The sequence below is a fragment of the Aulonocara sp. 'chitande type north' Nkhata Bay genome, linkage group LG7, assembly GCF_057382095.1.
Source record: "Aulonocara sp. 'chitande type north' Nkhata Bay isolate Kocher_YH1m ecotype deep benthic linkage group LG7, A_spYH_male_GT1.1, whole genome shotgun sequence".
Lineage (NCBI taxonomy): Eukaryota > Metazoa > Chordata > Actinopteri > Cichliformes > Cichlidae > Aulonocara > Aulonocara sp. 'chitande type north' Nkhata Bay.
This window is the reverse complement of record NC_141350.1, coordinates 1,701,087-1,728,961: the sequence shown is the minus strand read 5'-3', so window position 1 is coordinate 1,728,961 and position 27,875 is coordinate 1,701,087. Positions and strand designations below refer to the sequence as shown.

The 27,875-nt window shown below is 42.8% G+C and overlaps 3 protein-coding genes and 1 long non-coding RNA gene across 7 annotated transcripts; 2 read left to right on the top strand and 2 right to left on the bottom strand.

Moving 5' to 3' along the window:
- The first annotated feature begins 14 nt into the window (after positions 1-14).
- On the top strand, positions 15-16,532 carry rspry1 (ring finger and SPRY domain containing 1). Of its 2 annotated transcripts, none has more exons than XM_086297905.1 (15): positions 15-156; positions 856-1,474; positions 3,007-3,059; positions 6,258-6,370; positions 7,390-7,516; positions 7,633-7,691; positions 9,268-9,334; positions 9,961-10,092; positions 10,215-10,330; positions 10,419-10,562; positions 10,721-10,832; positions 11,111-11,213; positions 11,358-11,510; positions 14,195-14,299; positions 14,405-16,532. In XM_086297905.1, exons 2-15 carry the CDS (start codon positions 1,077-1,079, stop codon positions 14,499-14,501), a joined length of 1,779 nt encoding a protein of 592 aa, XP_086154031.1. In that variant the 5' UTR covers positions 15-156; positions 856-1,076; the 3' UTR covers positions 14,502-16,532. The 2 variants fall into 2 exon arrangements, with proteins under 2 accessions (XP_086154031.1, XP_086154030.1); XM_086297904.1 differs by having other exon boundaries at positions 15-412.
- On the bottom strand, positions 4,570-17,979 carry LOC147324256 (uncharacterized). 2 transcript variants are annotated; one of them, XR_015130118.1, is made up of 3 exons: positions 17,769-17,979; positions 4,863-4,966; positions 4,570-4,725 (listed from the first exon to the last, which is right to left on the bottom strand). It is a non-coding gene; the product is annotated as an uncharacterized LOC147324256 (long non-coding RNA). The 2 variants fall into 2 exon arrangements; XR_015130117.1 differs by having other exon boundaries at positions 4,571-4,680.
- On the top strand, positions 17,237-20,495 carry arl2bp (ADP-ribosylation factor-like 2 binding protein). Of its 2 annotated transcripts, none has more exons than XM_086297909.1 (7): positions 17,237-17,523; positions 17,794-17,863; positions 18,140-18,201; positions 18,274-18,380; positions 18,475-18,560; positions 18,711-18,807; positions 18,977-20,495. In XM_086297909.1, exons 1-7 carry the CDS (start codon positions 17,505-17,507, stop codon positions 19,073-19,075), a joined length of 540 nt encoding a protein of 179 aa, XP_086154035.1. In that variant the 5' UTR covers positions 17,237-17,504; the 3' UTR covers positions 19,076-20,495. The 2 variants fall into 2 exon arrangements, with proteins under 2 accessions (XP_086154035.1, XP_086154032.1); XM_086297906.1 differs by having other exon boundaries at positions 17,522-17,663.
- On the bottom strand, positions 19,667-27,713 carry pllp (plasmolipin). Its single transcript, XM_086297910.1, has 4 exons — positions 27,139-27,713; positions 22,824-22,994; positions 21,700-21,810; positions 19,667-20,696 (listed from the first exon to the last, which is right to left on the bottom strand). The coding sequence occupies exons 1-4, from the start codon at positions 27,298-27,300 to the stop codon at positions 20,589-20,591; spliced, it is 552 nt and encodes a 183-aa protein (XP_086154036.1). The 5' UTR covers positions 27,301-27,713; the 3' UTR covers positions 19,667-20,588.
- Positions 27,714-27,875: the final 162 nt, after the last annotated feature.

The following is a 27,875-nucleotide window of genomic DNA, read 5'->3' as shown; positions in this document are numbered from 1 at the left end:
TCCCTTCTCCTCCAGTCTCGCCTTCGCATCCACAGCTGACGATGACCAACCTTTTAGCTGGCAGCGCTACGGAACTTAGCGACCAGCTAGCTCTCCTTAGTAGCGTCGTTTAAAATGTGTACGCTATGACCGTGTTGCTGTTTTACTTCAGCGAAGGTGTGTTACGGCGGAATATAGACGGGTGGTGTAAATGTGTCCTGATACCCGAGTACCACGCTCAGCTTGTTGTTCCTCTCGTTACCTAACTTGTGTAGTCCGACGGGAGAATCGGAGGAGGGTCCAGCTATCGAAGCTAACAGCTCGGAGGCTAGCTCATACACAACGCAGCTACCTTGTTAGCCTTCTGGTTTGTTAACTACTTTTGTCTGGCTCGACTGCGCTTTGAATGGTGTTTGTTTTACAAGATAGCACCGTAAGTATGTCTTTAGTTCAAAATGGAACCATTGTGGCTTTTAATGATAAGAACAAGTTCGGGAAACTTGAGTTTCCTTTTTAACGTGACAACTGCTTGCTTTGTGGGTGGCTAGCTTGCAAGTCAGCTAACTGAAAAGCTCTTGTTTGTCAACAATACTAAAATGTGTCATCGTTTAGTTGCTCCGTGTGATGCACTGTGCCTTTTTAATTGAGCAGCACAGCTATAGATTGAAACAACTGAACGTCGTTTAGTGGCGCTTTTGTTTGAGAGAAAGGGGAGTCATGTTTAATTTCAATAATTAACTTCTGTAATCTGCTGACATTTATCGTACGGGGTGTGTCGTTTCCGCAAGTCTAAATATTTGCTGCTGGCGGCACTGACAGATTGAGTAAGCAGCTGAGCTAAAGGCTTTCTGTTTTGTGTTTGTGTTGCCTTCACAGCGATCCATCCAGTCCTGGATGAGAGGTTGACTGAAGCCTTTGGTTGCCTGTGATGTTCCGAGCTTTCCTGGCTGCATCACCAGACCTTTTCTGGTTCATTTTAGTAGCCATTTATCACTAGTCCCACACAAGTCTCTGCTTGGCAACAGTATGGTCTTTTGCGCTGGCCCCACCCAGCCCACAGGGACAAGAACCCCCCAAAACCAAGCTCTCCAAATGATATGATAGTAGCCACCTGGATTACTTTCTGTGCCTGCAGGAGCCTTGTACAGGTTCTGCTCTTCCTCTCTTCCTCAAAGTCCCTTCATCCATTCTGGGAAACACTTGCCAGTTTGGTCTCCAACTCTGGAACCATGGGTAATAGCTGTGTATGTCGAGAAGATAGTGACTTAGAGGACCAACATCATGGTTCATCGAGAGCAACCCGAGGACAAGCTAGGCGGGTGGATCACAGTGCAGGTGTGGGTGCTGACGCCGCAGAGGCTCGGAGCAGTCGGCCCAGGGACCCGGTCAGGCCACCTCGTCGAGGTCGAGGGCCTCATGAGCCGAGACGGAAAAAGCAGAATGTAGATGGCCTGGTGCTGGACACGCTGGCTGTCATCAGGACACTTGTAGACAAGTAAGTTGGAAAATGCCAACAACTATTCAATAAGCTCAACAAAATGAAAACTTAGGGTGTTCTTGGTCTACAGCTCTTAAATTCTGTCTATCCTAATTCTTGTTGGGGGTTTTTTTTTGGTTTTTTTTAAATAACGTCAACCTATAATGTTAACAGTGGGTTAACAATTAGGTGTCAATTAGGGTTCAGTGTTATTCTTGTGGTATTATAACAATAAACTGGGGAGTTATTCTTTTTTTCAGGAAATTGGGATCTTTCATAAAGAAAAGATTAATAATAAAGCATGCAGCTGCAGCTTATTCATGAAAAAAATCAATACTTTCACACAAAAGCCTGCTTAAAACAAAGGTGATTAAGAGCCCTGAGCTGCAGTTGCAAGCATTAATTTGTAGAACCTGTGGCTTTGAATAAGTAGAACCCATAAGCCCGTGCCACCTCCTCCACGTATTTGTTGTCGTTGAAGAACCAACTTGCATTTTGAGGCGTAGTATAGTGAGTCATGTTTCTGAAGTTCATGCAATAAGAAGAGATGCTCCCAAGGAAAACTGATTTCCTTGGGATTGTAGATAATCAGAAAAGAGAGATTTTACTGTCCACTGGGACTGTTGTCACAGATCTGTGCAACTGTCTCTTAGTATACACCAAATAACAGCCACGGTGTCTTTATTAACTCTTCTTTCATCGTGTTTAAAAGCCTTCTGTACAGACATCTCAGTTTGTACCTAAAGCAACAGAACAGATTTTCCATCACAGCCTCTCGGTGGTTTGATGTTGGCTTCAGCACGTTCTGTCTGATTCAGCCACTTGTTCAGTTGCCCTTTTTTTTTTTTATTTCCAGATTTTTCATTTAACATCACTGACATCTGTTTTAACAGCGTGTTGCCACACAACTAAACCTCTTCAGGATAACAGTACATGTATGAATCGACAATAAGCTGCAAAAAATCGGACTAACAGTGTTTTAGAGGTTCACTGTTTGTCTTAAAATCAATGTATTGGCAAAATAAAGTAGACTTAAAATACTATTGCATAATCTCAGTTTGAAAATGGCTGTGTTTAAAACATTATTCCAACAGTGTGCAAACAATATGACTAATTAATGAAGGACATCTCACTTGCAGTATTACTAAGTAATGGTAGGAAATCTGAGAATTAAGCCGAGTCTGTGGCTGGCTATAGTGATAGTGGGTTTGATTTTTTTGGGATCAGCTACAATAAGTAATGGTAACAGAAGCGTTATCATCAGTTACATCCACTGAACCAGATACATCGTAACTATACACTCGCTTCAGCCTTTCCACAGGATAACACTGTTGTCCATATCCATTACTGTGATCACAGAAACGCACAAAGACATGAGTCATTTGTTGATATTATTCCAGATGCTGTGATCACAGGGTCACAAACACTTTGGCTGGTTGAGTGCTTTTAGTGAGCATCACTACATTTGTGTTAATTGTGCACGCCCAAGTTTGTTATTTTTGGGTAAAGTGAAAAAGATGTAAAACAAAAAACCCTGCCTTGTTTTTCAGTGATCAAGAGCCTCCTTACTCCATGATCACGCTGCATGAGATGGCAGAGACGGGTAAGGAAACTTCTCTGAAACACGTTCACATGCTCAACACAAAACATGAAGCCACACAGCAAACAAACACCACTCTGGCACGTCGGTGTTCTTTAAAAATGTGAAGAAGTGTGGCTCTGTGTGACATAAGAGCTTTTATTGTTGGTTCAAAGGTTATCAGATGTGTGAAAGAAGGAACACTTGCTCTGTGATGAAAACACGATATGATAAGGTGACAAAAACATTTCTTGGTTTGTCAAATGAACCCATTTCTCTAATATCGAGAGGGTTTATCTTTATTAGTGACTAGAGAGGAGTTCCAGGAATTAACAGTCCTGTGTGCATATGCTTTCCCTTCCCCCCCCTCAGGCTCAATGTCTGAGTTGTTTATGAGAAGTGCTAAGGAAGTATCATTACAGTGCATTGAACTCAGTAGATGTTTTTCTGCTTTGATATATCTGGACTATTTGAATACTTGCTTGCTCCAAATTTACCTGTGGTATTCTAAAATGCGCACTTCTAGACATCATACTGACTGGTTACCATTTCGTGGCAATTCAGCAGCAGAGTTTGCTTTATCTGTCAGAAAAGACCCCGTATGTGTGACAATGGCTTTATCCTTCTAAAGCTTTCCCACATGCGCTGCAGCTCTCGCCTCGTCTAAGAGTTGCCCAACAGAGGTGCTCGTGAGAAACAAATGCAAGGTGCCACTGGATCAGACATTACCTGGTCTTAAACCTGCTCCCCAGTACAAAGTCTTAGTGAGATTATGCTAGTGGTCAGGAAGTGCAGCTAACAGTTTGTCACATTTATGTTGTGCCTCTATTTTCCATCTAATCTCGCCTTAACCACAAAGGATTTCCAAGTGGATCCAATTATTTTCAGGTTATAATGAAAGCACACCTGTATGGTAGCACTGCTAAGTTTAAAGTTGGATGACACCATGCATTAGCACTTGGATGAGATCTGCTCAGTGTATGAGCTTGACTCCCACCAGTTGTGGCCTGTTTCTTCTAGTCATTTTTCAGTCCCCGTTTGTTTGTCTTGAATTGATGTATCATCTCCCTTATTCAGATAAGTGTGCATGCACGCTTCAATTGTGCAATTTGTAGTGTTCAAAACTGGTCTGGGTTGTGCAATCTCTTGTTAACAGTAAGCACAGTTTTGACCAAAATACGCAAAACCTGCACGATCAGGTTTGAGTGGACTGAATGTGAGCAGAGGAGTGGGACTGCAGCAGTCCCGAGCTAAGGTTGCTTCCTCAGCATATGTACTCCAGCTTGCCCAGCCTGAGGGGAGCAGTTCATCATTTGGGGAAGGGACACAGTCGTGATTTATCCCACATACATAATGTATTAGAGTTCACACTTTTACCCCAATCTAGTGAGTTTTATTTATGGAATAATTTTGTGCTAGTTTGATGTTTCTGTTGAATTCTTTTTGTTGTGCTTGTGGTTTCGTGTGCATATGGTTGAAGCCCTCACATTTGCTTGAGGCGTGCAGTGTTTGGATGTGTATGCGGTACCTTGTGAATTCTTGCACAAGCCTGGTGTCATGCACATATGGTGTTTGACGCTCACAAGGCTCGGTGTTGTGTGGCTTGACAGCAGCCAAGCTGGGTATTAGCTTGCAGTCCTGAACCCTGAGTCCAGCCAAGAAGCAAATCAGTCAGCTAGCCAGTCACTTTCTGTTTGACACGTGCAAGCAATGTAAATTATTCATAAGATAGTTGGCTTTCATGAGTGATATTACAGAAAGGATTTCTCACTGAGTCACCTAATGGGCAGGAAATGCATGCTTTAGTAGGCTGCGTATTATACTCACAACCGAGGGTTATGTTGGTGAGCACGGATTTATACTCAAACATCTTCTTTCCTTGTGAGAGAAACAGCAGAGGAAGCTTTGCTTGGATGAGGCTTTAACAGCAGCTGTGAAAGGAATTTATATTTTGCACTTAGTATTTATTATTTAAGAGTTTATGCGAAAAACAACCCAGACATGCTCATTGATTTCACACAGTGTTGACTGTTTTATTCTTTTTCTTAGTTTTAATTTTCCAACCAGCATCGTCAGTCCACAGATACTTGCTCCTTTCAGAAACATCTCACTGGAGATCATTCAGATGAAATGGGCAAATCATGGAATTTGAGCCAGATTAAATACACCTTGTACAAATGAACAAACAAGTCTCAGAAAAGAGACCAAGAAGTGTGCTGCTACTTTTGCTAGTGTGGGCTCAATGACGGCTGGTTTGCCCTACAGACAGAACACGAGTGTCAACTATATAATGCCAGTATCCAAACAGCATCTGTGTGCAACTCTGTTCTAGCTGAATACATCAGAAAATGAGGCAAAATCTTGTGGGACCATTTAATAATTGCACCTTAGATTTTAATTATGTATTTTGGAAGACACCACATGCTCACTACCGTGAGGTAGAGCAGGTAAAGAACCGTAAGATCTAGGGCATTCATGCCACGGCTGACCTGGCCTGTGCCTTAATTTACATCTCGCCTGGTAGAGAAGGACCAGCAAAGGCTCTTTTTTCCCCAGAAAGCTTAACCTGTTAAGCCCCCAGCGGCTTTATGATCTCCGCAATCTCCTCCCTTTTGCACCCTTATTTGGGTGCTTAAGAGGTTAAACTAACTGGGCTTCCTTCAAGGCTGCTGGCGAATTGTTGCAGAACCACAATAGAAAAGCATCTTGTGTCTTAGTGTAAGAGTATGGCAGCTGCATGAAACAGGACAGAAAGGACTTGGCCAGGCTAGTGAGAAAAACATAGGGCTTTATGGGACGGTCTCTCCCAGATCTGGATCCAGTGTATGCTGGCCATGTCCAGAAGGAAAGCTAGCTGTAGACTCCGCCCACCTGGTGATAAACTTTGTCCCTGTTCTTTCTGGAGGACGGTATAGGACCACTGAAGCAAGAACCAACAGACGCACGCATGCAGGCACCTCGGGCCATGCACTGGACTCCTGCACTTTAAAACGTGCGGCTACAATGCTGCCTCTTTATTCGTTTCCCTGTTGTGTGTATTTATTTATTTGAAGTCTTTCTGTGTTTTAAGCTGAGAACTATCATACAGAATTATGTTGGGTGACTGCTTAATGACAATGACGAATCTTTTGATTCTCAAGGAGGCAGATTACCAAAAAGCAACAGTGTAAAATAACAAAAGTGATACAAAATCTCGGTTGAAAGTTTCTTGTTTTCTCTTAGATGACGGCTGGCTGGAGGTTGTCCAGTCTCTGATACGAGTGATTCCACTGGATGATCCACTAGGCCCTGCAGTGATCACACTTCTCCTGGATGAGTGTCCTCTACCCACCAAGGTATCAATCTGACCTTTAACCTAGGAAGTAATGGATGTGATCTTAAATCTGCCGTTCCTTGGCCTTTCTGTTTGACTGCAGCTCTAATCAGAATAACAATCTTTGACTTGTTCTTTCCCCTTTTCTGTATTTTGATGACGCTCGCTCACTCACATTTCTCTGCGCATATGTTTCAGTTAAAATGATGCTCGTTTATATTTGGAAGCAGCATTTTAAATCATTAGTTTCGATTTTCGCTCAAGTCACACAGATTAAAGGAAGTGCAGCTATTTTTGTAGATTTCTTATCATTTCTATTAATTAGAAATGATAAAAATGAAATCACAGTTATTGTTATTATTGTCCAGGATAGATTAATCTTGTGTAGAACAACAAGTGCTCATTCAGCTAAAACTTTTTTGTTTTTTCCCTCCGATCCCCCCCTTCACCCACAACCTTTTTTTTAAACTTCTTTGAACAAATAAAATGTGCCTGCTGCTTCCATGATCAGTGATGTGGGGACAGAGGCCGTACCGTTACACTCTGAACAGAGTGAGCTCCTCACAGTATCCCACAGAAATGCAGTGAATCCAGTGGAACTTATATTTCACACAATATCATGTAATAATAATAATAAAGTGTACTTTATTGATCCCTGTGGGAAAATTCCTTCCTGCATTTAACCCATTCACTCAGTGAAGCAGTGGGCTGCCATTGGCCGCCTGGGTAGAAGTGTGTAGGGACGGTACCTTGCTCAGGGGTACCTCAGGGTAGCCGTTCAGGGGAATCAAACCCCTGACCTTCCGATCACGGGGCCCTAAGACTCAATCAGTACAATCTTAGAATAGAAATTGTGGGTGCTCCGCGCCAACTGTGCATGGAATAATCCTGGTTTATGTCCTTGTAGCATCATCTGTCAGGATCATGGAAGTGTTTTTAAATGTTTAAAACAGAAGCGTTCCAGCTTTCTGTGGTGCTTGACTTTAGGTTGTTTGGAGAAACAATGAATGATCCTCGCTGAAGTTTTCCTTTTCTGTTCAGGATGCTCTCCAGAAACTCTCGGACATGTTGAGTCTGAGTTCAGCCGTTGCACAACAAGACGCTCTAAACCCCGCTAAACACAGAAACACCACTGCGGTCCTGGGATGCCTGGCAGAGAAGCTAGCCGGTACAGTCCACAGTTCTGGTTTATTTGTGTTTAATTTTTGGTATTTTTATGTTTTCAATAAACCTAAAGAAAGACCAACGTTTGCCCTGTTTCTTACAACACCTTTTATTTTGTAGGATTGCCCAGTATTGGGTTGTTGAGCCCTGGAACCCTTGAATACCTTCTAGAGAGCCTGGTGAGCAGACCTTGACACGCGGTGTTGTTTAGTGTGTGGTATGCTGCACGAATGACACTGTTGCACATTGCCTACAATTTGCTGATGCCTTGTGGTCCGAGAGCTTTTATTATCCTTCAGACGGAGCTCTATAACACCGGGTAACCTAGGGCGGCTCGATTATGGCAAAAATGATAATCACGATAATCATCTCGATTATTTGACAATATTTATTTAACAATAACAATGTGTTGAATAATGACTTTAAAAAATAATATAAAACAGTGCAAATACTGATAACAGTGCAAATGTTTGCAGTATAAGAAATAAATGAAAAATGTAAACATCTGTGTTTAGTGAGCTTTGCAGTGTTGCTCTGTGGTGCAGCTACACTGTAGCAAAGTTTACACACTGTGTCTACTTGATCCACGTCTGACTGAACCCATAATGTTTCCACACCACTGAAGTTTTTTTTACCTCTTTACAACCAACAGCAGTCACTCTCCTCTCCAAATAACTTCTGCTCAGCTTTCCGAGCTTCTCTCGGGTCCTCTTAATCAGCGGTCCCCAACCCCCGGGCCTCGGACCGGTACCGGGCCGTGAGTCGTTTGGTACCGGGCCGCGAGAGTTGAGGCTCAGGTGTGAAATGTATAGTTTTCAGGGTTTTTATCGGTTTTCAGCGTTATTTTGTTATCGTTTTATCGTTAACTCGGTTTTCCTTGTTTCTTTTCACGTGTGTTATGAATAAATCTTCTTTTTTTTCGGTACCGGTACTAGTTTTATTTTGTTGTATTTATCCGCGACACCTTAAAGGCCGGTCCGTGAAAATATTGTCGGGCATAAACCGGTCCGTGGCGCAAAAAAGGTTGGAGACCGGTGCTCTTAATTGTTGTGACATGTGTTCGAAATGCAGAGAGGTGCGCTCGATTTGCCACACGGAGCAGCGCGAGAGTAAAGCACGAGGGAGGGGCTAATAATCGGCTCAGTCATTTTTAATGATCATTGAAAGCCCAGATTGTAATCGTGATTAAAATTCGATTAATTGAGCAGCCCTAGGGTAACATTCTACTTGCAAGAACAGTGAGAAAGCTTCAGGTTACTTAAAACGAAGTCTGGTAAGGTCCAATCACGTCGAGCAGCCCAATCCCCGATGATGCACGGCAGAGACGGTGGACTATAAAGATGTGGACACCACTCTGCTACATCTGCTGGGATCGCTCTCGCTGTTTATTAGATAAGAGCTGCACTGTTTTCTGTGACACTGCGTCACCAAGTTTTGTCAGAGCTATAAAGAAGTCGGGTCTGTTGCAGTGCGCATTTCAGGCTGGTCTAACAACAGCAACAAAACACATCAGCATTTTCTGACAAAGACAACAGACGCAATATTGAAGTGGCCAAATTTAGTGGGAATAAGTGCGTTTCTTTGGACTGGTTGTATTTGTGCCACTGCGAACATGAATGCGATCACGTCACTGCAGCGACTTTTTATAAAGTACTCAAGGGAGCGTTAAGGTTGAATTATAACATGAAAGTTAATGGTTTGTTTAATTGGTGAAATATGTGGAAAATGAATGTGTAATATTTGTGGTTCCTCCAGAGCTCCGAGGCCCACCCCACTGTCATGCTGTTTGCTCTCATCGCTTTGGAGAAGTTCTCTCAGACAAGTAGGTTCACTCACTATATGAAGCCAGTTTAAAAACGAAGACTCACGATTAGGCTGGTGAAATAAGACGTGTGTTATCAGATAAATGAGCCGAGGAGCTGTAAACGGCTCTTCTGCTGTCGATTAGTGTTTCACAGAATTCAGATGAGTGCTTTTGTTTAGCAGTTTTATTACCTGAGCGATGAAGCATAATAGCACTAAAACCCACCACTTCTCTGTATTTCACGACTAGGACGTAATGGTCTCAGTTACAAATCTTTTCTTATAGTTTCTCTAAAATGTCAGCATTGAGCTGCCCCCTACATATTTAATTGAAGTCACTGCATAAAGAACTGTGAGGTCTGTTTAGAGACAGGGTTTCATGTGATTTGTTTTGCTTCATTTCAAATGGCTCACGTTTTATTGATGCTGTTTGTTCTCGAACATGTTTTCTCCCATTTGTGTTGTCAATTCTGCTCCGAGTGCTCCTGAAACGTGGGCGACTGTAGCTCGATGCGGTGCACAAACAGCACTGAAGCTGCTGATGCTCAGCTAATTGAGATCCTCCCGTGTAGGGATGCTTTTACACACAGCAGGGTTGTGACGTATTGTGCGAGGTTCACAGACGTTCTGGTTTCCTTTGCTTAGGCGAGAACAAGCTGACTGTGTCCGAGTCTTCGATCAGCGATCGTCTGGCTGTTCTGGAGTCTTGGGCAGAACATCCTGACTATCTAAAGAGGCAGGTTGGATTTTGTGCACAGTGGAGCCTTGACAACTTGTGTGAGTAGCCCCATGTTTCACCCGTTCTGTGCCGGTGTAGTTTCTTAGATGAGCCAATTATAATCCTCTGAGTCACCGACAAAAGAAAAGCCATCATTTTTCTCCCGCTCTTCTCCATCCAGTCCTAAAGGACGGTCGTCAGTTCACTTACGAAAAAGTCAACCTCACGAATATCAACGCCATGCTGAACAGCAACGATGTTAGCGAGTACCTCAAGATCTCCCCGACTGGACTCGAGGTCAGTCTGCGTGTGAATGCAGATTAGATGCAGAGTTTTTACTGTAACTGAAAAGTCTGAACCTCCTTCTGTTTGCTCTTGTCTTCAGGCGCGATGTGATGCCTCATCCTTTGAGAGCGTGCGCTGTACATTCTGTGTGGATTCGGGCGTTTGGTACTACGAGGTGACGGTTATCACATCGGGGGTGATGCAGATCGGATGGGCCACCAAGGACAGCAAGTTCCTAAACCATGTACTTGAATACTTTTACAGTTTGCCCTTAGCAAAGTGTTCTGAATCTGATGAGATATTCTCCTTTGGGTTGACTGCACCACCTAATCTGTGTGTGTGTGTGTGTGTGTGTGTGTGTGTGTGTGTGTGTGTGTGTGTGTGTGTGTGTGTTTTTTACAGGAAGGTTATGGAATAGGAGATGATGAATACTCGTGTGCGTACGATGGCTGCAGGCAGCTAATCTGGTACAACGCTCGCAGTAAACCTCATGCTCACCCCTGCTGGAAGGAGGGTACGCAGTACTGACATACATGTAGTTATAATCAGGCATTGCTGCCATCTTTTTGCTGACTTTAAAGACATTTTCAAATGTTCCCATTTTAAGAAACCTGTGTTATAATGACATGAGTGTCAGTGTTTGGAAATAGCTTTGTTATTTCGGCGTGACTGTTTTGTGATTTTTAGCGCCCACGCTGTCACTGCCAACATTCAGGCTCTGGCCCACATCCCACACAGATAACAGTAATAGCACGCCAAAGCTTCATTCTGCTGCGTGTGCGTTCCCTTTAGGAGATGCCATCGGCTTCCTGTTGGATCTCAGCAAAAAGCAGATGATCTTTTACCTGAACGGACATCAGCTCCCGCCAGAGAAACAGGTGTTCTCATCTGCCACGTGAGTCCACACAAAGTCTGTCATCTCCTCTCGTCATGTTTCACTTCCTCCCTTCCTCTCCTTTCCTCATTTTTCTCTTTATTTTGTTCTGTGTCTCCACATTTTCTCTCATTTATCCCCGTGTTTTCTTCCCCTTTGTGCCAGGTCCGGCTTCTTTGCGGCAGCCAGCTTCATGTCGTACCAGCAGTGTGAGTTTAACTTCGGGGCCAAGCCTTTCCGTCACCCACCTTCTGTCAAGTTCAGCACCTTCAATGACTTTGCTTCACTGCTGCCCAGTGAAAAGATCATCCTGCCCAGGTAAGACATGAAACAGGTCCGTGACATATTTTATTTATTTATTTCGTGGTGTTGGATGATGCTGTGAGAGGTTGGGAAAGCAGTGTGTAATCTGCTGTAACTAAACTGTCCTCTGAATGGTTCTTGTATAGCTTTTTCACTCTGAGCACTCAAAGCGCTTTATACAACGAATTCATTCACTCATCATTCTTTAAACCTCTCATTAGAGTCTGTCGGCTGCATCAAACCAGCACTTTTATTTCAACGGTAACATTAAAATCTTCAGTGCATTTGTCTCCTACACGTCAAACTTTGCTCTGGGCAGATGCTCGGTCTTGGCTCAGTGTAACCACGCAACCATACTCTGAAAGTGGAGCAAAAACGAAACCCTGATGTCATATCTGATTTAATAAGACAGGATGGAGACGGGCTACAGCTGCTTAATACAAAGCTCTAATGTTCCTCTGTGTCAGATAAGATAAGATTAGATTAGATAGAACTTTATTAATCCCTCGGGTGGGTTCCTCTGGGAAATTCGACTTCCAAAAAGCACAGCAACGACCGAAGTTACAGTTATAGAATTGTTATATATATATACACACACACACACACACACACACACACACACACACACACACACACACACATATATATATATATATATATATATATATATATATATATATATAAAAAAATACAGAGATAAATAAAATATACAAAGGGGATAAATAGAATAAATAGGAATAAAAAATAAAAATACAAGTGAATTGCACATTTCAAGTATTGAGTCTATTGCACTGTTGACTATTTACAAAAAGTATTGCACAAGGTATTGTACAGTGAGGTGCAGAGGCACTACAGCTTAGTTGTTCCCCCCTCCTTTGTCCTCCTGTTTCCCCTCCCTCAACTTTGCAGCGATCTGTTGCAACAACGGGACCTTGAACGTTACCACAGTTGGATCATCGCGTCTCTAAAACATCATCAACAAAAATAGCAAAATAACGTGGACAAAGAAAAGACTCGATGTAGGTGTTTGTTATAGTGTCCTGTCACTGACTGACAAATGAAAAGGATGGACAGCTTTTCATTTCCTCTGTTTTTGTCTTTTCTTTGAAACACAGTCGGGCTAAATGAAGGAAAGACTGACGCAATAGAAATGGCTGCATCTAAAAACCAAGCGTCTGTCCACACCACCGTGTGCAGCATGCAGTGTTGGGAAGGTTACTTTTAAAATGTATTCCATTACAGAATACAGATTACATGCCCCAAAATGTATTCTGTAACGTATTCCGTTACGTTACTCAATGAGAGTAACGTATTCTGAATACTTTGGATTACTTAATATATTATCATGCTTTTTACAACAACGTGAATGTACTATTGCTGTGTGATTTATTACTATTACTGAAGGTCCGCGACTCTGAACTGTAGTAAAGGGACCTCTGACTAATACGGCGGGGTCCCTGTCGGCTCGTAGCCGAAAAATAGCTTTACTTTGTTGTGTGGGTCAACTTTTCTTGCGAGAGACAGAGAGAGGCGTTGAAAGGCTGCTCCAACGGAACTTATTGTTTTCGGAGGAAAACACGAACACGGTGTACAGTCGAGTCTTAATAGCTTACTTACAGCTGGGCTCGTCAGGCTCTCTTCTTGGCTGCAGTGGTTATTATTATATTTACATGCTTCCAGCTCCCGTTTTTCCTCGATGACAACTCGTACCTTTCCACTCCCCTTTTTCTCCCTCCTCGCGCTCACAGACCCATAACGTGTATGGCAGTCCATTCTCCCTGCAACACGGACTACACTGCCCATGATGCTACATTCTTTAGAGCTATGCTTGTAGCATTCTGCCTGTTAGCTTAGCACAACAACAACAACGAAAAGGCGCTCTCTCACCCAGGAAACACACAGTTGCAGAAAGAGAGAGAGAGCGTCGCCCTGTAACCATGGCAACCGTAACGCTGCCGCCTGGAACAACAGAAAGTAGCTGTCAAACAAAACCCAAACAGTCCTGACCCGCGACAAAATGAAACAGGAAAGTACCGCAGTGTAATCCATTTATTTCAACAAAGTAACTGTATTCTGAATACCACCTTTTTAAACGGTAACTGTAACGGAATACAGTTACTCATATTTTGTATTTTAAATACGTAACGGCGGTACATGTATTCCGTTACTCCCCAACACTGGCAGCATGACGCATTAAGCAGCTGTCCCACAGAAAATCTGTCAGCTGAGCTTCAGCAGCTCAACGTTAGCTTGTTCGTCCTAAAAATGTACATAAAATGTGACCTTTAAAAAGAAACCTAAATGTAACCGTTTGAGTTGCATATTCCACATCTGGATTTTATTTTATTTACTGATTTATTTTTACATTTGCAAAAAATGCAACAATTAACATTTTTTTTAATTAAAAAAAGGGGTTAAGACAGCTTGTTTCAGAGCACCGTAAGGTAATTGGGGATTATTTTGAACTTGAAATGCATGGCTCTAAATTAGTGTAATGACTCTGATCAGTCACTCCCCCCACACATCGATTTTGAACGCTGTGGGAAAGGGAGACGGCGTGAAGAGAAGGAACGATTGCATGAAAACTGTCCGTGTGTGTGTCCAGTCTTCTTTTTCCTTAGACAGAACAAACCCCAGCAGACGGTGCACCTGCATGTGTATAGGAACGTCACGTGTGTATTTGTGTGTGTGTTTCCTAGACACCGGCGTCTGGCCTTAATGAGGCAGGTTAGCATCCGAGACAACTGCTGCACACTGTGTTGTGACGTCATGGCCGACACAGAGCTGCGGCCCTGTGGACATGGGTATGTGTTCTTCTGCTGTCAATAAAACGTCTGTGAAACTCAAGTTCATTTTTGTTCACTCCTTAAACAGGAACAATCTGACTTTGTCCCGTCTCTTTTCCCCAGTGGTATGTGTATGGAGTGTGCCTTACAGTTAGAGACGTGCCCCCTCTGCCGCCACGACATCCAGACCCGCGTCAGACTCATTGCACACGTCTCCTGACACACTTCCTGCGCTCGCTCCAGTAAACGGAGGCACACAAGCCCTTTAGCTTCCTCCTCCTCCTCTAATCCCCTCTTACCCCACAGGGCTGCGAGGACGTTGCCACAGTGTGGCGATGATGGCAGAACGCTGAATTCTGGTCAGACGAGATGGCGGCAATGGAGGGGTGGATAGATGAAAGAAAGGAGATGAGAGGAGGGGCAAAAAACCGACAGCTGGAACCCCCAGGAGCTTTTCCTCGTCTATCTACATCTCCTCTTTTATATCCTTCTGACAACTCGCTGCAGAAGCTGGGCCAAGAAAACTTTCTACTTTTTTTTTTTTTCCAAATAAAAGCGCAGAGACCGTGTAACTCGGCTACAGACAGAACCGAGTTCTTATCTCCAGGCCCGTGTAAAGCTATTTAAAAACAAAGAACCTTTCCATCACGAGGACCCCACTTGTGCTTTCAGTCCTGAGGCTGCTACTATTTAACCCCATCGCCGTCATGCACACGTCTGCAGACGTGACAGGGCTTGGTCACAGAGGAAAACGCAGCCTGTAGTACAGTATTAAACCGAAGGTACAAACTTGAAATGTGTCTTACTTTCTTTTTTTGCTTACAGATGCGTGAGTGATTGTGTTCTCACTGTAGCATTTTCATTTTCTCCAACACTCAAACCCTGGGCAGCTTTCCCGTCTGTACTGATCGATCACCCAGTAGGAGGTTTTTCATTCTATTGTTGGCTAAAATCTCAGATTCTACTCTGTCTAATTGACTTTAATCGCTTGAGTTCAATTTTCTGATTAAGTTTACAAAGCAAATCACAAAAGAAAGTAAATGGCAGAAATAACGTGTTTCTGTCTGAATAAGAACTGATTGATTTGACCCTCCCTTTTGTGCTTTACTCGTTTATAAAGCAACCACAGAATGTGGGGATTAAAATTTACATTAAAGTCACATACAAGTGATCGCAGTCAGGTTTCTTCCTCCCGGTTATAAATGCACATTTTAAAGAACCAGTGTAAGGGAAGTGTGTACTCGCACCACCACACACTGTAAAACTTGATTAGTGCCAACAGTTGGGGAACAGGGGTCGAGCTTGTCTGAGAGGCTGTTTGATTTTTGGTTTGTGATGACAAACCTGACACTTTTCAGTCCACAAAAAGAGTTTTTAGTTGGTCACTTAAAATGAGGCTGAACGCTGATGTTGGCTCACGAGCTGAGCGGTGAATTGCAGGAGGAAATGTGGATTGATCGTTCACGTGCTGCACGTCACAGCGCTGCTGGTGATCTTGTGTTAAAAGCAAAGTTTGTCAGAAGTGCTCAGGCTGAGTAAAAACGCGGGTTCTGTACAACTCCTGCTCCCTTTTCTTCATCTTCCCTCTTCTTGTCTTTTGCTTTGTGTTTGTCTTTCTGTCCATCCTTTACTTGAAGCATCTCTGGGTTGACTGAATTATGTTTGTATTTTGGAAACAGGTGACAAAATTAATCGTACGTTAAATCATAATTCAGTAAAATTGTATTGTACAATTTTAAAACGCCCAATGGCATTTCAAATGACAGCAATTTTACATATATCCTGTTCTTATAGTTTCTGAAGGAGTTGATGCTTCATGCTGCATGAACAAAATCAGTAAAATCATTCACACGATACTAGAACGGTTTATGACAACAGCAGAATCTCTCGGTATGACAAAAGACCGGTATGGTCGTTGTTTGCTATGTTGTAGTTTCCTGGAGCACCTTATCCATGGAGGTGAGAGGTGAATTTTGTGTGTGTGTGTGTGTGTGTGTGTGTGTGTGTGTGTGTGTGTGTGTGTGTGTGAGAGAGAGAGAGAGAATGTATTTAAAACATCTGTAAAGGAAAATCTCCCCGAGTTCCCAAAGATGTGATTTATTGAAGAATTGTTTCCTGGATTGTGACATTTGTAATAAATGTATGTTCATGTGATTCTTTTGTGTGACTCCTGCTACAAAACCAAACTATTGATACACTCACTGATCATTTTACCCACTGGCCTGTGAAATGTGGACATTTTTAAACACACACAGCAACTCTTTAAGTAACAGCTGATCTCCATCTCCTCTGGATATTAGTCAGGGATCTATTGCTATGTTTTTGTCTCTTGGTGTGTTGGTAATTTATCACAAAGAATTACAGTGCAGAAAACACTGGGCACTGTCTCAGGCTCACATGAAGCCCGATGCACTCAGGACAGATGTGTCAGGGGAAAAGTGACACAGCAAAACAGTTTAAACGTTATTTTGTATTTAATAACTCCTTTAGGAAAGTCCTAATCCTGCTTGGTATGATAATAACCTACGAAGTCGGATTTGGCATAAAAATGTACATGAAGTACTTTAAATATAATACGTTATGCTACAGGATAATTACAGATTCGTTAATACCTCACGTTAATGTTGCAGCTGAAGATGATTTTAATTACTTTTACATAATATTACCGATATTAATACGACCTTTTAGATTTCGATTTTAAATTTGCAATAATATCAATAATAAAACTTTAATTGATACTTTAAAATAAAAGTTATGGTCGATCCACCGTCTCATTCACTCTTCTCTTGTGGCACGAACAAAAGAAGTATATGATCTCCGATTTTCAGCGCTTCTGATGGACGTCAGGCAGCATCTGAGTTATACGTATTTCCTTTTTGCATCTTTAAGCTCCAACAATCATCTGGTTCCGCTAAAACAGGCTAATGATCGTCTGTAGGTGACGGTTTAAAAGTAACAGGCCTGATGGAAGAAACGTGAATCGTCCTCATGGCGAATGATTTGGTGAACAAACAAGTGTAATCTGCAAAATTCGTGAACATTTTGATGTATAATATTAGTAGTAGTACCAGCTGTTTCCCTTCCAGATAAATGTGGTCTTGTTTCGAATGTGGGAACCGATATACGGTAGTTTTTGTTTTACCCGACGGAGCACGAAGGCGCACAAAGTTCACTCGTTTCCTTGGTAACAGGATTACGTACGCTAGTGAGCAGTTTAGCCGACATGGACATCAGGGAGCCGGGTGAGTTAAACACGTCACGACACTTCTGTAAATGAACTTTTTCACTTATGAGAAATGGCGGCAATTTAACGCCGCGTGCGTCTTTGATTGGCCGCCTCGGCTAACTGACGTTGCTCGCGCGGGGACTCTGATGAGAGCAAGTAACGGAAACACACTTCAGAGCCGATGTTGCGTTTGTTGTGAACGTTAGCGCTGGCTACCTGCCTGTTTTATCTTACAGGTGTTAGCAGAAGGGCAGTGCTCACCTGTGTGCTCGCTTTATCTTCTCAGAAATCCGGAGTAGTGGAGACAACATGGTAAACGTGTTCGATACGGACGAGGAGCACTTTGCTATTTCCAGGTGGGTTGTTGTGAAACGCTTTCTAACCGTCTGCAGGAAGCTGACGTCCTGTTTTAAGTCAGATTTGATGCACTCATCGTGGGCATGAATATCAGGGTAATTTTGGGCTTTTTAGCGATTTCTCACTTTTTCCAGGGTGGAGTGATTGTACAGCAAACATGTTTAACGGGTGCAAAAGTTCAGAGTCATTTGGGATTTTCTCTTGCTGTGTAAAATCCACCACAGAGCAGGAACTCGTGGAGTTTGTGCTGATTTCTCTCACTTCTCTCCCTTCAGTTCCTCGGCTGCAGACACGGCCTTCGATGGAGTTATTGGCTGCATAGAGGACATCATCATGGGTAGGTTCACTGACAGTGCCACCAGTTAGTGATGAACACGCGCTTTCTACATGTCCACTGCTTCTCTTTCAGAGGACGACTTCCAGCAGATTCAGCAGATTTTCATGGAGAAACATTACCGTGAGTTTGATGACTCTGATGAGAACAAGCTCAGCTACACGCCCATCTTTAATGAATATGTAAGTGTGGGCAGATTTCACTCTCACAGTCATACAGAGATGTTCAGTTTTTACAAATACGTTGACTTAAAGCAGAATCTTGGCTGTTATTTAGGTTGACCTGCTGGAAAAATACCTGGAGCAGCAGCTGATGGAGAGAATTCCCGGCTTCAGCATGGACACCTTTAAAGAGTTACTCATGTAAGATGTGACAGAAGTGGAACCTGAACTGAAAGCAGCCCATGTGTCAGTTATGTTGTGTTGCTCGTAAGAAATGTTATTTTGCAATAGACCACAAGGTGGCACACAAGTACACTGAAAAAGTGACGAGTTTATCTCCTTCCTCTGCAGGCAGCACAAGGAGGAAGTGTCAGGTGACATCTTTGACATGTTGCTGACGTTCACTGACTTCATGGCTTTCAAGGAGATGTTTCTGCAATATAGAGCTGTGAGTTTTCTGTGAGCTGGAGAATAACTATAAAAGTGGCCCCATTTAAATAACAGGGCAGCTGTGACACGTGGCTCTTTGTTATGAAGTTTTGAACCGTGTGTGTGTGTGTGTGTGTGTGTGTGTGGGGTACTGTACATTAATGCTGAATGTATTTGTGTGTTTCTAGGAAAAGGAGGGCCGGTGTCCAGACCTGAGTCAGGGACTGGTGGTCACATCTCTGAACCTTGGAGGCTCCAAGCATGCTGACTTTAATGAATCTCAGTGAATCTCTGGAAAATTGTTCCAGGGCCTTAATGAAAGTGTTCGATTCAGAGTCTTTTAACGTAAATCTTCCGTCTGTAACGGATAATTTATATTTGTTTCTCTGCGTTTTATGTAGAGGGGTCAGTGGAAGAGCCTCTGTGTCTGTTTGCCATGAAAGTTTGAAGGTTTTGCCCACTTTCTGTTAACAATCACTCGACTGCATGTGACTCCTTGAAAAGTTAATATTTCTTCAACTGTAATTCACATTTTCATGCTTTCACTCGTGTGCAGTGATTCTGTTTAGCTTTTACTGGAACGGCCTGTTTGAAACAGGAAGTCGAGTATTTCTGTCCCTGTGCTGTGAAACAAACATGCTTCGTTTTTCAGAAAGTAGTAAAGTAGAACTAATATATGTTTCATGGACATATAAATTATATTAACAGTGTTTAAGTTTCGAACTTGTCAAAGTGACGTTTAATGTAAAATGATTGTGTGTGTCTGCAGTTAGTTTTTGGTACAAATTGTTTTTACGTGTTTAGAAATGTTTCATTTTCCAAGTATATTTATTTCTCCGGTGAAATGCTGTTGTTGTTACGATTGTCTGTAAAAAAACAAACAAACACAAAACGATATTTTCAAATAAGCACAAAAGAAAAACCTCAGTCGTTTATTTGAAGTGTGTAGCTGAGCTCTAGCACTCAGCGCAGGATTTCACCAACGTCCAAACTCTTGGTACAAAAAGACTCGCGTGGTTCATAAAGGCACGTACAGTACAGCAGGAGAGGAGCAGACTTTCACTTAAATCACACAAAAACAGTGTTCCACGCCTGTGGATCGATATTTGAATCATGCAGAAATATCCAGTGTCAGTGTGTCAGCATCATGATTATTTTCTTACAGGTGCATTATGGGCGGTTTTATTGCTAAAAGGCTCTGTTAGGCCCAGTAAACCCAAACTGTGAAGCCAACTTTCAGCGGTTTCATCCTCCTCTTCTTGTTGGTAGATGCAGAATGCAGCAGAGAATCAGAATCAGAATACTTTATTGATCCCTGGGGGAAATTATTTTTTGTTACAGTGCTCCATTTTAAACCAACATTAAGACAAGACAGACAATACGCTAACTAAGAATAGTACAAACTGCCCAAAGCTGGAGGTCGAGATCTGCGGTCCTCCCTTAGCTAACAGGTTTTTCCACTGGTGATCTCAGACTAACCAAACAACCCTCCACTGTAGTTAGCACATGCAGCCTGTGCTTATTTTTCTTTTAATGCTGCTCACATTTTCAGATTTTGTTCAATTATTACTGAAATTTATAACTTTATGTACATAATGATTCAAGTGTATTTTTAATGCAATCTAGGATTATTACATTTCGTAGTAGTACTACAGTATATTTACTGTATTACTGGGATGGCTAAAACAATAAACCACCTGGAACAGATTTCATCTCGTGGTTATTATCAGGGTTTGCCTCAGTCAGGATCTGAGTTTTGTGAGCTTTGTTCCTGGGAGCAGCACCGCTGGCCGCACAGCCCTAAGTCGGCACTGTGTTGGTGGCGGCGTTTCCTCCGTCCCCCTTCCAGTCCAAGTAGGAGAAGAAAGCACTGGCTGCGTACACAAAGGTCACCACAGCACCAAAGAACTGCAGCGAAAGAAAATGAGAAGAGACGCGGTTACACCGCCGAAGGGACTCCAGGAAGCTGAGCAAAAGTCTGAAATTCTTATCAGCCATCATAAATCACAGTCATGTTTATATTTCTGAATTCATATCTATACCAAGCCCAGCTGTGTGATTTAGCAGGTTAAACAATGTACTAGTGGGACCTTACCTCTATAATCTAGACAGGAGTGGCTCAGAGGCAGTTTCTGATAAGAGTGTGTGTGTGTGTGTGTGTGTGTGTGTGTGTGTGTGTGTGTGTGTGTGTGTGTGTGTGTGTGAGTGAGTGAGTGAGTGAGTGAGTGAGTGTGTGTGTGTGAGAAATCATGTGATCAATGCTTCTGCTAAAGCTGTAAACCAGGACAGACTTTGACCTGCAGGAGGAACTGTAAAACACACTGATACAGGAGATGTTTCTGCCAATGTAAGTCATAGTCACCTGCCACTTTATAAGGCACACCTATTCAGCTGCTCATTATTGCAAATATCTAAACAGTCGATCACTTGGCAAGAACTCAGTGTGTTTAGGCGTGTAGGCCTCGCCAAGACAGCCTTTGATTGTTGGTGTCAGACAGGCTGGTTTAATTATTTCAGACATTACTGATCTGTTCCTCAAACTGTCCTCTTGAAACGAGAGTGAGTTCACTGTACTCGAATGGCCTCCACAGTCACAACATCTCCATTAAATAGAGAAGCCTTCCGATTTGGTGATGAGGAAAACCTTCATCACGGATGTGTAGCCGACGAATCTGTAGAAACTGTGATGCTGTGATAGCGTGGACGAAAAACTCGGATCAGTATTTCTAGCATCATGTGGAATCTGTGCCATGAAGAAATTAAGCTCTTCTGAAGACAAAAGGTCGTTCCCAGCACTAACAGCACTAGCGAGCAGCACACCTAATCAAATACACCGAGTGCGTTATAAAAGGCTGTTCTGTGTTCCCTGGACATTGGGCTAGTTTGTGAGATAGTGTGAGTGGTGACTTACTGCAGCAGCTGCCAAATGTCCATAGAACCATTGGAAGGGAGCCACATAAGCTGCGTTGGTGATGAAAGCAGTGAGATAGAGGACTGTGGCTGCGCTAAAATACACCATCACCTGAAACAAATGGAGAAAACGCACATTACATCAATGCACAACGACTCGCCGTCTTCCTGCCACACTGTGCCCCTCTGTGGCTTCGCATCCTCGTCTTTTTCTCTTTCTGTCTTTGAGCTGTTTCTGCAGCCTTGTCATCGTCACCACTTCATCAGCCTTTTTGTTGCTCTGTGAGAGTACACATTAGTATCGCTGACGTTCATGCACCGTCTCTCAGAACTGATGACCAAACATCCAAACTGCAAAATCAAGGAACCGGTAACTGTTTCTAATACAACCCGTGACTAAGGGTGTAATTCCCCTGTAGACTGAACTTCAACATATTTTATTTAAAATTATGATGTCATTATAGTCACATACAAATATTTCAAGTTATTAACAGTAGACTGAGGATGTAATGAGTCGCGGTTTTACAGGAAACAAAGGAATCATTACACTGTAATTAATTCAAATAATGTAATTTTAAGTTATTTACTAATCATAAATCAAACAATTTTCCTATTTTACATAAATGGTAAACGGCCTGTATTTGTATAGCGCTTTTACTAAGGACCCCAAAGCACTTTACACACCCAGTCATCCACACACTGGTGGAGGCAGCTACAGGTGTAGCCACAGCTGCCCTGGGGCAGAAGCAAGGCTGCCATATAGCATATGGCCAACACCAGTAGGTGAAGTGTCTTGCCCAAGGACACAACGACGAGACTGTCCGAGCCGGGGCTCGAACCGGCAACCTTCCGGTTACAAGGCAAACTCCCAACTCTTGAGCCACGATCATAAGTGTGCTGCACTTTGAGGTGTGCAGGGTGTGTTGTGCTGGAGACACACATTATACTGTAACTGCGGTACAATTAATTCTTTGTTTCCTGGTTTTTCTAATGTAACAACTTTTAAGTAGTTAAATGCACTGAAATGATGCCCGAAGTCACAGGTGGTTTCTAAAATGTTGCCAAGGAACATCTCTGTGTACGTTCTTTGACTTTATTCGTCTTTGCCCTCCGTCTCTCACATACCGTCAGGGGCCATGGGACAGCAGGCAGTGTTTGTGTGACACCAAACAGGATGACGAAGAAGAGGATGGTGGTGAGGATCCACAGAGTGATGGCGACAAACAATACCCAGCCATACGCTCCTCCCACTATAGAGGTGCCTGCTATCAGCGCCCAGTGGAGCAGCCCAAAAACCTAAATAGGTGAGAGGGAGGAAACAACAGGTGCATCAGTTTGGGGGCACGAAAAATAAAATTATGTAAACAGTTATTACATTATTAACAAACAAACAAATGGTGACTGGTGCTCATGGAGTGCTGTTCTACTCTGAGCACTCAAAGTGCTTTTTACGATGAATCCATCCAGTTAAACAGACATTTCTATACCTTGGCTAACATTCACATGGGGCAACTACCGACCTTCTGATTGGTAGATAACCGCCTCTATCTGCTGAGTCACAGGTAAGCAGTAGTTATTGTGTTAGACGGAGCATGCAAGAACAACGTAATCACCTCCAGCAACTGTATCCATTATGTATGGGTTCATTTTTGAGTAAAATCTTAGAATTCATATATACCAACATTTACAGTACACATGGCTGTTGTAATCTTTCTTCAACCATCAACTTCTGAGGAAAACACCAGCTGTTAAATGCTTTGCGATGCTCAGCAGATATTCGTCAGCAGATCTCAGATTTTAGAATAATCTCGTAACCTGAGTTTACTGCACTTGACGAGGTCACTGATGCCCAGATAAGCACCACAGACTGTCTGTGACACTGAGGTGGGCAGACTGTTTTCATGGGGATCTTAAAAGTCAGTCTGACCGACTCTTGCAGGTACTGTACAAAACACACGAGGCGTCCCTCTTTCCCTGCACGCATGTCTTCCTGCTTCAGTCTCATGAGAAAGGACATGACAGTCCATTATGTATGCACAGGTCAGGTTTCACTTTTTACACACATGCATACACAGCACGCTCTCCTAAGTAGACCTTTGCAAAGCGGCTGCATCATAACGAGCTTTTCTCTTCTGAACCGAAGGAAGAGGAAATCATTTGAACTTCCTGAGTAAAACAGTAAAGTCCAGCTGTGATGCACATGTTCGACCAGGGAGTTTGCTGTGACACTGCTGTGTAAACTGTGTTTACCAAAATGAGCGAGGAACTTGAATGAAACGGAGGGCATTCACCTTTGATTTAAAACAAAAAAGCAAAACAGTGTCGAGCTGGATGAAGTGGAGAGGACAACTCTGCACCATAAAGTGTTCTAAATATATCGTTTAATGGCCAAAGTTCAAACATTGCTCAAGTTAAACTGTGTGCTCTAGCACAGCAGCAGGAGTTTATGCATTATGCAAATGCATTTTATAATGGAGTGTGCAGGGCATGTTGTATATTAATACTGCATCAGGACCTGGAGACCTGAAACAGGAGACTAATCGTGTTCTGCTAATTTCAGAGTAAGGACAGGTGAAAAGATGCAGTCATGGAGATATGAAAAAAGGTTTGTTTTTAAAAATGTGTGCAAAAATATTGCTGAGACTAACTTGTTGTTTTTTTATGTTGATGTTGTTGATGTGGAGATGGAAAATCAACAAGGTGGTGCTAAACATTATGGATATCAAACAATGATGTCACAATGTTTCAGCCGCAGCAAACTTTACTCTCACATTACTACTTCTGTTTTTTCATTGTGGAAACAGCGTCTGGGAAGAAAGGCTGTGTTTCAGTTTTAATAAATGCTCGTCAAACAACAGCTAATTTAACATTTTGAGGGGGTTGTTTTCAATTCAACTTTATTTATACAGCGCCGAATCACAACAGCAGTCGCCTCAAGGCGCTTTATATTGTAAGGTCGACCTACAATAATACATACAGAGGAAAAACCCAACAATCATATGACCCCCTATGAGCAGCACTTTGGCGACAGTGGGAAGGAAAAACTCCCTTTTAACAGGAAGAAACCTCCAGCAGAACCAGGCTCAGGGAGGGGCGGGGCCATCTGCTGCGACCGGTTGATGAGAGAAGGAAGACAGGATGTGGACTGATACACAGAGTACGCAAGGTACAGCAAAAGTTTGCAGCAGTGAAGGAATACAGTGTAGGTAATCCAGGATAACTTTATATTATAATATAATATCTTTATGTTATATATCAGTCATGTGACTTAAACCTGTGATGAGCTCTTTCCGTTTATCTATGACTGCTGGTGTCATAGATAAAGACGTGTGTGTCTGCACCATTAATCAGATGACACAGAATTTGAATGTGTGTCAACAAGTTTCCGTTTATGCTCCATAAACCTTCCTGGTTATCTATAAACAATAAAAATGACTGCATGCTGCTTTACTGTGCGGTGCACAGTCGGAAAGCTTCACTATCAGAAAGTGGCACAGAGCCTGGAAAATGAAATCAATGATGGTGTCTGCTTATGTAAATCGTTTTTTCTCCAGATAAACCTCATTGTGTGAAGTACCAGGTGAACAGTGATACGACAGCAGCTCTCAGCCTCGGTCCAATCCCCCCCCCCCCTCAGGTATGTACTGGCTTTAGGCAAAGGAAACATGGCTGACTAACGTCTGAGAGGTGGCGGAGGTCTTTGGCTCCTCCTGTCACACTCCACTGATCTCCCCAGCATTGCACTAAAACTGCAGGAACAACAGTGCACGGCGGCGTCCCTGTTAATGTTCAGACTGTGAAACGTGTCACCTGTCTGGGCTTTATTAGGTGCAGTTTTTGCTGACATTTCATGGTGTTGTAGTAGTAGGTCGGGCAAAACTCAGCACGGAAAAGTAATAACGTTTTGCTTTAATCATTAACTCAGACAAATCACTTCATTTAGTCTTTTTAACGTTTAAATTGCCAATGACAGGCACGGGTGTTAATCCATGCTAACAATGTTTCTTCCCAGGTGAGAAACACGTGGAGTTCAGTCTTTTGCAGCTGCATTGAGCTGCGTTCAGCCCACCATAAGGATCATTACACTTCTTGCTGCAGTGGAATTTATGGTCTTCGGTGTTTAAATGGGTCAGGCTGTCCAAAGGTTGATAAGACGCGCATATTGCCTCACTGTACATCAGGCGATGTGGGGTAAACAGCTGCAGCTCAGGGCTTCTTGTGTTTGTTTATTAAGTTTTTATGACTTTTTTTGGCAACTCAGCAAACGCAGTTCTGTCATAAACCAACAGCACCGTCATACTATCAAATTATAAAGCAGATACTGTAAGGGGAGCACTCAAGCTTGTAAGGAGTTGTGTTTGAGGTCTAACATTCTGCTTTGATCTCCACCACCTCTGAAAGCAAAAGTCTCCCTCACAGATGTTTGAGTTCTAGTTAGTTTGGTTGCTGCTCTGTGCTGAACATAAACCGACGCTGACAAGTTTCTTTTTCTACTCTTGTATTGTGTCATTAAAGGCTTATATGCTTGAAATAGTCCACTCAGGCACACGGGAGCTTCACCGAGCTTCAGTATAAGATAATTAATGATTATTTTAAAAATATAATTTGTGTAAAGCAAAGAGTTTGACAACAATAAAAGGGGAGGTGAAAATAAGCATCATATTTAAAGGACCTTTCCAGCACCTCCCACCAGAGGTAACGTACAACATGTTCATAATGCAACACTCTTCAAAAAACCTCCAAACATTCAAAGTAAAAACAATCTTCAGTGCTTTTAAAAATAAAGCATCGAAGGCAGTTTTAAAATTCACTTAAAGTCTTTTCAGCAATAAGGGGCGTGTCCATCTCTAGAGGTTGAGTCACCTTGATTAGCTTTTCCATGCCATTCATAAACAAATCACACCATCATTTATCATTAAATCCTTCTCTCACCTCAACCAATCGCAGCAGATGGCCCCGCCCCTCCCTGAGCCTGGTTCTGTCGGAGGTTTCTTCCTGTTAAAAGGGAGTTTTTCCTTCCCACTGTCGCCAAAGTGCTGCTCATAGGGGGTCATATGATTGTTGGGTTTTTCTCTGTATGTGTTATTGTAGGTCGACCTTACAGTATGAAGCACCTTGAGGCGACTGTTGTTGTGATTTGGCGCTGTATAAATAAAGTTGAATTGAAAACAACCCCCTCAAAATGTTAAATTAGCTGTTGTTGTTTATTAAAAACTACAGTTACAGGCTGTTTTAGGAACTTACTTTTGTATCTTCAGTGTGAAAATTGTGTTCGAACACTAAATATTTTTATGTCACAATGGCTAAGATGGACCGAGGCCCTGCTGGTTTATAGTGCAAGAGGTTTCAGAACATAAAATAAGTAGAGTAGGCATCCCTCCCACTAAACAGAGCAGAGTGCAGGACAGACAGAAGAGTAATCATTTAGTTGGTTACATACAATTTCAGCGATCATCAGCATAGCTGGGATGCTTCGGATAAATGAAAAGTCCACCCTGGAGGATATGCTTCCAGGCAGCCCTCGGATGCTGTTCCCACCGTGGGAGTTCTGGGAGTTAGGGACGCTGGTCTCTGTGGTAACTTTGGACGGGAAGTCTGCCATGACTGAGCTCTCACAGACGCAGGTGCCACAATAATAGAGTCCTTAAGTGTTCTCAATAAAAGGTTTTGATGAAAAATCGAATCCCTACGTTGACTGGAGGCACCAGCAAATCTCAATCTTCAAATAGTCAAGAAAAATAAAAAATATGACAAAACAGAATCATTCAAAACCCGACGCCTTCAAAAATAAAAAAATAAATAAAAAAGAAACAAAAACCCTCCACTGAGTTAAAGAGGAGCCCTCCAGCCAGACCTCCAGGTTCAGGTATCAGCTGTCAGTGTCTCCACCTGCTCTGACAGGTGTGTAATGGTGGAGGCGGTGTGAGTCTCTCTACACATTGCCTTCTCCTTTTCCCTCTGACACACCCACACACATATTGAGTGCGTCGTCATCTTCTCCCCATCTGCTTTGGGTTGCTCTCTTTTGCTCCCCTGGCACCTCCCATATGCTCCTGCAGGCTGCTCACCTGCGGCGCTTCAGTCACTAATGTGTTTGAACTCCAGGAGGAGGGAGGAAAAAACAACACAAGCTGGTGGTGCCCTCTAGGCGTGGAGCTCGCACATGTTTGTTCTTCC

Coding starts and splice junctions, on each gene's coding strand:
- rspry1 (XM_086297905.1), top strand. CDS start 1,077: ATGATAGTAGCCACCTGGATTACTTTCTGTGCCTGCAGGAGCCTTGTA. Junction 7,517..7,632: donor CCTGGCAGAGAAGCTAGCCG/GTACAGTCCACA, acceptor TTTATTTTGTAG/GATTGCCCAGTATTGGGTTG. Junction 11,511..14,194: donor GAAAAGATCATCCTGCCCAG/GTAAGACATGAA, acceptor TGTGTTTCCTAG/ACACCGGCGTCTGGCCTTAA.
- arl2bp (XM_086297906.1), top strand. CDS start 17,555: ATGAACTTTTTCACTTATGAGAAATGGCGGCAATTTAACGCCGCGTGC. Junction 17,664..17,793: donor GGGGACTCTGATGAGAGCAA/GTAACGGAAACA, acceptor TTATCTTCTCAG/AAATCCGGAGTAGTGGAGAC. Junction 18,381..18,474: donor CGCCCATCTTTAATGAATAT/GTAAGTGTGGGC, acceptor GCTGTTATTTAG/GTTGACCTGCTGGAAAAATA.
- pllp (XM_086297910.1), bottom strand. CDS start 27,300: ATGGCAGACTTCCCGTCCAAAGTTACCACAGAGACCAGCGTCCCTAAC. Junction 22,995..27,138: donor TGCTGATGATCGCTGAAATT/GTATGTAACCAA, acceptor TCACCTATTTAG/GTTTTTGGGCTGCTCCACTG. Junction 20,697..21,699: donor GACATTTGGCAGCTGCTGCA/GTAAGTCACCAC, acceptor CTTTCGCTGCAG/TTCTTTGGTGCTGTGGTGAC.